The sequence below is a fragment of the Lolium rigidum genome, chromosome 6 (assembly GCF_022539505.1).
Source record: "Lolium rigidum isolate FL_2022 chromosome 6, APGP_CSIRO_Lrig_0.1, whole genome shotgun sequence".
In the NCBI taxonomy this organism is placed as follows: Eukaryota; Viridiplantae; Streptophyta; class Magnoliopsida; order Poales; family Poaceae; genus Lolium; species Lolium rigidum.
The window spans coordinates 152135930-152144510 of record NC_061513.1 but is presented as its reverse complement, the minus strand read 5'-3'; the positions used below and the strand labels follow the sequence as shown (position 1 = coordinate 152144510).

Here is an 8581-nt window from a genome sequence, read left to right as displayed (position 1 = left end):
GCTGCTGCGTCCTCGACAATGGTGATCTATACTCTCGGCTCTCCATCGACGACGACAAAGCTAGTCGGTTATTATTCCCTGACATACTGATGTTGGTACTCTTGCCGATATTGTATTACTGCTTTAATGATTGCGTGCGTGCACGCAGCCTTGGCATTGCAGCTCAAAAAATTATGGAAGAACTTTCATCGATATCTATAGATCTATGGTTTGTTATCTATTTTTGGCTGCCTTCAGAAGAGTACAAGATTGTGTTCTGGAAGAAGAAAGAAATTGAAGACCTCGTGAAGATTTGTTACTATCTTTTAGACTTTATTTTGTAATTGTTGGAGTCAGTTCATGTATCTCTACCATGTACTATTTGTTGCTATGAATATATGTGGTATTGATTGTCGAAAAAAAAAAGGTTAGTCAGATATTGATTCTTTGCAACCGAATATTGCCAACGAATTGAGTAATGCGTGGGCGGCTGGGCGCTAACCTTTATCACTAGTATAACATGAATTTCCTCACAGTAGCATGATAGCATCATCTGTCACCATTTATACACAGAAGCGGCTAGAAAATTTCACATCAGGTGACGCTACTAAAATTCTTATAACCCTAACAGGGATGCCTAATAAGAGAAGGTGTAGTCAGATTTCAACTGGAAAAGAACAAAAATATTTTCTTCTGAGTTAAGAAATCTATAGAGCATATTCAACAGAAAAAATCAATTAATCATACTATAATAACCACGAGATGGTGTATGGTACATCATAACACAAGATGGCGTATGGTTCATTCAGCATAACATAAGGAGATGCTCAGGTCCTGGCGACAAGTGTTTGCTGTCGCAAACGTTGATTCTGCCTTTGCCGCTGAAAATGGCACATAGAAGCCTTCTCTTTGAGCTCTTGGAACGCGCGCATAGTGTCAACATCGAAACCATTTGCAAACTGCACGAAACGACATGTTTGAATTCTTTTAATTTGGTCCGTACTATGCCTCGTGAGTCATGATGCGAAGAATCGTCTATATACCTACCTGGTGCACTCTGAAGGCGAACCGTACTCCTTGAAGCATCAACTCCTCTTCGTCCGGGCCGACTTTAATGGCTTCAAGCTCAGAGGAAACCCGTTCAAGGTATTTCCTTGCCAACTTTACTGATTGGAATTTTATCTGTACATACACGAAATCGATCATTAGCAATCATCAAACTTTCATGTGTTTCCGTACAAATGGCCAAAACAAGCAGCACACCATTACAAAGTGCTAAAATAAGTAGATGGGAACTACCCAAGAATGTTGTGGACAAATCAATAGATCATCCGTGCCACCCTAGAATGAAAATCTACATCTATGCATCGGAAACACATTCCTCTTGCCCCTTCCTCTGTTGACACTATCTGTTTGAATCAATCCTTAGCAACTAGACTATCACAAAGGAAGAACTGAAATTTTCATATTGTCTGTCTTCTTTCTAGTAACAAGATATTCAATAAAAAAATGGCATACCCAGTGCTAAAAGCTCCCACACATTGTAGGGTCTGGGGAAGGGTGGCAGTCTTTCCCTTGCATTTTATTATGCAAAGAGGCTGATTCGAACTAACAAGATATTCAATATGTTAACAATACCCAAGAGCATGTAACTTGCTATCAATCAATCCAACTTTTTGGAACATGTAAACTGTCCTCATATGCAAGAACGGATATTTTATTCATGTGACAGAAGTGAATTGGTGGTACCGCGAGAAGGAAAAATAAACATGAATTGTATTGAAAGATAATGTGATTTACATAGTTTTCATGGAAACAGTTCTATGAAGATTTTCTTTTGAGAGTGCATGCAAATTAGTCCATAGAAATATTTGTTATCGTACAAATGGATAAGATGAAACAAGTTCGATAGCAAAATAAGTAAGGACCAGTTAGTTGAAGTGTTCTAACCAATGCAGTATATTCTGGATGCAAGTTGCATTTTAAAGCAGGTATGTTAATGTTTCCTAACGATTTGTGCTTGGAGTAACTGCAAAATATGACGCAAACTGATGTGGCAGTGTCCAAATTGATCAGCACACGGATAATTTAAAATTATCCTATCTCTCATGAATCATGCATATCTATTGGCCAATGCACCCCGCAGAAAAACAATTCAGGCTAAAAGAGGAACAACCAAGTGAGAGTAAGCACTTGCACATGTGCAGATTTACTAGAATCACATTTTGACACTGGTCATGTCCTTTACTTATTCTATGCCAAAAGTAAACATGATGGTTTCAATGTGGATTTCTATAAAAAAAAGATGGGACTTTGTCAAACAAGACCTCTTTGAGCTACTAAAGGAATTCCATAAAGGAAATCTAGATTTGGCTCGACTCAACTATGGTATTATTACTCTAGTCCCAAAAGGAAATGACGCTGATAAAATTAAAAAATGCAGGATAATTTGCCTGTTAAATGTTTCCCTAAAAATCATAACTAAGATGTTAGTTAATAGTTTTACTCAGGTCATTTGGGGGTGATTTTGGCATCACGTACAACTTCTATAAAAGAAAGATGTATAATGGAAGGAGTTTGTGTGATACGTGAAGTTTTAAATGGCATGCATAAGAGAAGTGAAGTTTTAAATGGCATGCATAAGAGAGGAAACCTGGAGTTCTAGTATTCAAGATTGACTTTAAAGGACTTTGATAAAATCAAATGGCCTTTCCTAGTGCACGTAATGGAAATGAAAGGTTTCTCAAAAGCTGGGTTCAGCTCCTTATACCTTGTCGCCGTTGAGGGCGTTATTAATTTAACGTTGGGCCTTTTGGCCTTTGATCTGAAAAAAACATGGTTATGAAGGTAGTCACAAGTGGAAAAGTGGGTGTTAGGGTCAATGGAGAGGCTGGGCCTTATTTCTCTATGTATCAAGCGTTGAGACAATGTGACCCATTATCCCCATTATTATTTGATTTGACTGTAGATGTTTTGGCAATGTTGGTGGAATGGGCAAAAATTCAAGGGCTTATTTCTAGATTGTCAGATGATTTAGTGGATGGAGGAGTGTCAACGCAGTAGCAGATGAGACGATCCTCCTACTAGAAAGTCTCAAAATTATCCTCTGCATCTTTGAGTAGATGTCCGGCCTCAAGATAAACTTTCATAAAAGGGATATCTTTTGCATAGGCCAGGACACTGCCAATGCTGCTGCTTTTGAGGAGATTCTGACCTGTAATTTAGGAGCTCTACACATGAAATATATGGGTTACTGATAGATGAGAAAAGACGGAAGCTATTTGGTTGAAGGCCTTCTGAAGACAAAATGGGGAAGAAACTAGGTCCTTGGAAAGGGAAAATGTTAGGTTTTGGAGAAAGAGTGACTCTGGTAAATTCATCTCTATGTAGTATGCTGTTATACATGTTTTCCTTCCATAGGATACCTATAGGGCCTAAAGAGATGTGAAGTACAATCAGATCAAACTTCCTTTGGAGTGGAGATAAAGGGAAAAAGAAATACCAGTTGGTCAATTGGCAAACTTTATGTTTGCCAAAAGACGGAGGAGGTTTGGGAATCTTGGACTTAGAGGTAATGAACATTGCTCAAAGTGGCTTTGGAAATCATTCAACGAAAAAGGAATGTGGCTACAAATCTTGTCTAGAAAATATCTGAAACAACAAAGCCAACCTGGCGATTTACATTCCTAGGAAGGGTGGTTGGAGATAAAACATTCATTTTAGACATGTGGCAGAATTAAAATTGGCAAAGGGGACAAAACTCGGTTCGGGGAAGACCATTTGGTAACTGATAAATGTTTATCCAAATGTTTGCCTAGACCTTTTAATGTATCTCTTAATCACAACATTACTATTAGGGATGTTAATGGGATCTCATCCCTCAAATTTAGGAGAGTTTTGGTGGAACCCTAGGACTGGAAGCACAATGGAATGAGTTAAGGAAGGTTGTAGCAAAATGCAGTTTTTATAGGGGAGGAAGACAAACTGAGATGGAAATTCTCAGGCTCTGAGAATTTGCAAGTCAAATATTTCTACTCAAAATATCCTCAGAAGCAAAATCCCATATAGGGTCAAAACCTTTCTCTAGCTAGTATTGGAAGGTAGCATTCTAGCTAGGGATGCATGCGTTGCCTCACATGGGGGAAAATGTGAAAAATGAAGTTTGCTCTTTTGGGAAAATGAAACACTATCTCACCTTTTCTTCCAATGTCCCCTGACTAGATATGGATGGAATGTGGTCAGCTGCATGCGCTTTTGCCTTTTCGTGTCACTTTGCTAACGTTGATCAATGCATTTTGAACTGGCTTAGGAGCTTTGTGAAGAAAAGAAAAAGGAGCGTGGTAGCAGTAGATTTCTGCGTTTACCCCCCATCATGGCATCGTCCTGTGTCCAATGCCGAGATTACGTTGTAGATTTCTGAACAAACAGTACACGAGAAAAACTGAATTTTGGGGGTTTGCAGACTTCCAGCTGTTTTTGTGGAAGGACTCGCTCCACATGCTCCATGTAAACTCTGTACTGGTCTTCAGAGGATGGCGCTATGCTACTGCTACTGCTACGTACGTGCCCCGGACGACACGGATCTGGGGATCGAGGCGTCGTTGGTTGATTGGCTTGTTCGTTAGCTGTACACGGTAGAGAACGAAGCATGGGTCACGAGATTGCAGGCTCACGTGCACGCCATCGATCGGTCCCGTTGAACGAGCCGGCCCCGTGTGAGACACCGCTTTCCTTGCCCAGTACCGTATTCTTTTGTTGTCTTGCCTACCACTGTACTCGCATACCTACCTACGTGAACAGAAAGGTCGCGTCGCATCACGCTTTGTGCATCGTTTTAGCGACTTGCCTACTTGCAACTCTGCAAATAGTGAGGTCACCAGAAGGTTTGTTGTCCTATAGGTCGACCTCCGAAGTGAAGTTAACTACGGTATTCCTTCCGTCTACAAATTAGTCTACTTATATCTTTTTTGTTAAGTCAATTTTTTTATCCAATTATATATAAAAAGTAGCAACTTATATGATACTAAATCGTATTATGGAACTACATTTGAAAATAAACCTACTGATATTCATTTAGTGTCACAATTGTTGATATTGCTATGTTATCTATAAAGCTAATTAAACTGTAACAACAAATTTAACTTAAGATAAAGATAGAAGTAATGTGACACTTATGTGTGGATGGAGAGAGTACCTGGCTCACGATCCCAGAGTCTTGCATCCACTTCGAGGGGATCTTGAACCGGCCATACCTGCTGGCGGCGCTGTCCCGGACGCGGGCGAGATCGTACACGCCATGCTCCAACCTGCACGCACGCCGCCATGTGAGAAAAATAATGCATACGAGGCGGAGGGCTGGACTGATCGACATGGGCAAGATCAGAGAGAGCGCTTACTTCTCGAAGAGGGCCTGCATCTTCTTGAGCGCGACGGCGCAGGGTAGCCGAGCATCGTCGCGGAAAGAGGCGGCCTCGCCCTCTAGCTTCTTCAGGTCGCGGTACCCGAACGCCGCCTCCCTGAGCGCGTCCGCCTTCTGCTCCGGCCACTCAAAGTGCTTCAGCACCGCCCGCTCGTCCACCTACAACAACACATTATCATTTCCTGTTATTATCAATCACTCGTTGATTGATTGAATGGAACAAGCACCCTAGGGTTAGGTCATACCAGGCGGGAGAGCTCGTCGTCGAGCCACTTGACGAAGGCGACCACGTCCTCGATGCCGGCGAACGCCGCCGCCTCCACCTCCTTGATCAGGAACCGGATCAAGTCGCCCTGCCTCTCCACGTCCGATCGGATCTGCAGCCACGTACACACACGGCCTCTCCGTCATCAATTCCAACGGCGTACAAGTAACTCCAGCGGCTAACCGACAACGAAAATTCCGGACGAGATCCATCGGATCGGAGCAGTAATTCTCTGGTTTAATCGGTGGCCGTAGATCGCACGTGCATCTACCGGCACCGCATCTTAAATGTATTGTTTCGATCGCTTGCCTTGCCCACTTCGGACTGTTTCTGCAGACTGCAGCTGTCTTATCTAGGCAACCATTTTTACTATAGTGCCAGGATGCGATTAAATTAAGAGAAATTCGCCGAAAATTCATTTTAGATCCTAGGCACCAGTGGTCTTGTTGTATTAAAAAATTCAAAAAATATATTTATGTGTATACAAATATTATGTAACAAAATTCTAAAAGGGGCTGATGATGTATCCCACTAACATATAAAATCCCAAATGTTTTGTTTTCTGAGTACACAAAAATGACAAAGTCTGTTTTCATTTTGGAGATTTGAATCACTATACTCAAATCTTCATATTTGTTATTTTTGTCTAGCTCAAAATATAGAATATTTCCAGCTGAAAGTTTACACGTTTGTGGGGATAATACCGGCTACATCATAATTTATTTTCATATTTTTAAAAATTAGAAATATGATTTTATTTAATTTTTTTAAAAAGAGATCACTGGTGCCCCATGTGCACCAAATATCTGTCCGAAATTCACTCAGTAATTTGGAACGGCTAGCATCGATAACTCGAGAACAAAAAGAAAAGCAGAAAGCCGTTTTCGCATGAGGAGCTTATTTTGTTTCACATGTTGCAGCGTGGCACTTGGGAGTGTGCAGGCTCACCAACAACTAAGGTCTCTGTCCAAACTAATCATTTCGAAGTTGTCTTCTTTGCTATAACACACCTATACGGCTGTACCAACCGAAACTCGGGTGTACTATTTGCTATACTCGTAGTACCAACCTAGAGCAAAGGCATATGTTTACGCAACTTCGTAATGAAGCATTGTTCGGCTGTTCATGACATGAGCAGTAGAAATTCAGTTTAGATGTAATGTAAAACATTTAGTGTCATAATTGTTGGTGTTGGTATGTTTTCTAGTAGTATGAAGCTACTTAACTTTAGCAAACTTAACATAAGACAAAGATAAGATGGTAATGTAGAAAGAGGGAGTTCACTGGTCACTCCACGGTACAAGTTACAGCAGGTTCCTACTGGAAACCTTCGCTGATCACTCCACGGTTTGCAGCTTAGTTTTGCCTTAATGCAGTTGTGCGATTCAGAGGAGAAGAAACAGTTAATTTCGGTACGTACCGCGAGCAGGTGAGCTGATCGGTTCTCGATTTCGCCGATCATGTCCCTGGTCGCCGCCGCGCCGCCACCGTTGGCTTGATCACCGCCGCTCCCTCCGTCTCTTTTAGACTCCCTCCGCATCAGCGAGTGGTAGAACTCGACCACCTCGGGCACGCGCCTCACGCATGAACCGGATTTCGACGGAGAGCATGCTCTGCTGACCGTCCTCCTGGACGGTGGGGGCGGAGGCGGAGGAGGCGGCGCGCCTGCGCTTCCGCTCACGCCGAGTGAGCTGGGGGGCGAGGAGCTCACCAGCGGAGGCCGTGGTGGCGGTGGCGGAGGTATCGGCGGCAGCTTCGAGAGCTCTGGCACGCGGGTTCTTGGTACGGGCGATGTGCATGACGACGACGAGCCGGAGTTCGTGGGCGAAGTCGACGTGGAGGAAGACGCCGAGGATGAGGAAGAGCTCGCAGGCGAGGCGTGCAGCGAGGCCGGGAAGGAGGACTTGGACACAAAAGGTGGCGGCTGCAATGGAGCTAAGCTCGTGGTATTCGCCGCGGCAACGGAGCTCTCGCAATGCTCCACCGAGACGGAAGCCGAGGAAGAGCAGCAGTCATCCGCGAGCGCCTCCTGCTGCTTCCTGAGCTCCGCCATGTCCTTCTCCATCTGCACAATCCTCTGCTTCCTGCTGGTAGCCTCCAGCACGGCGGCGTCGAGCTCGGCGCAGAGCCGCATGTTCTCGGACTCGAGCCGGACCGCGGACTCCCGGTACCTCTCGAGGTCGCTGCTCTTGGCGGCGAGCTCGGCCTCCAGGAAGGGGACGATGGCGACGGTCTCCTTGAGGATCTTCTGCTCCAGCAGCTCCACGCGCAGGCGCGACTCCCGCTCCTGGAGCTGCTCGATGGCGCGCAGCAGCCCGGCGACCTCCGGCGGCGCGCGCGCGGGCTGCACCTGTGCCGACGCCGAGCGCGGGAAGTAGGCGCCCAGCGAGCGCGCGAACGCCGACGCCTTGGACGCCGCGGGCGAGGGCGGCGGCGGGACCCGGGCCGGCGTCCGCGTGTGCTCCTCGGCGTGGGGCGCCGGCGATTTGGGCGCCCTGGGAGTGGGACTGCTGTGGTGGAAGCCCATGGCCGCCTTGACGCGCCCGGCCACCATGACGTGCGCTGGGTGTTTCAGTTCAGTTGAGCGTGCTTGCCGCTGCTCCACATTGTCGCTTTGCTTTGGGGTTTAAGCGAGAAGGCTGGCGCGATTTACGAGGAACGGTCCGGCCTTGGGTTGGAAAGCGGGTGGCGGGGAAGCGAGCGAGACACCACACCAGGGTCCAGGGCCAGCAGCTCACCGGGTGATGATGGTGCTACGGACCGAGTGGAGGAGCCAGGAGCAAACGACTGGCCAGTGGCCAGACCGAGACGCGGAAGAAGAACCCATGAGTATTTGTTTTGGTTTTTTGATGGGAAAACCTCTGGACGGTAGGGCGTTCGTGTAAATATAGTTGAGTCCATTTATAAGGTAAACCGGA

General features: G+C 45.4%; 1 protein-coding gene across 1 annotated transcript; it reads right to left on the bottom strand.

Moving 5' to 3' along the window:
* Positions 1–761: 761 nt before the first annotated feature.
* LOC124663430 (protein CHUP1, chloroplastic-like) lies at positions 762–8217 on the bottom strand. Its single transcript, XM_047201129.1, has 6 exons — positions 7084–8217; positions 5644–5775; positions 5376–5557; positions 5174–5285; positions 1027–1161; positions 762–938 (listed from the first exon to the last, which is right to left on the bottom strand). The coding sequence occupies exons 1-6, from the start codon at positions 8215–8217 to the stop codon at positions 807–809; spliced, it is 1827 nt and encodes a 608-aa protein (XP_047057085.1). The 3' UTR covers positions 762–806.
* Between the last annotated feature and the right edge of the window lie 364 nt (positions 8218–8581).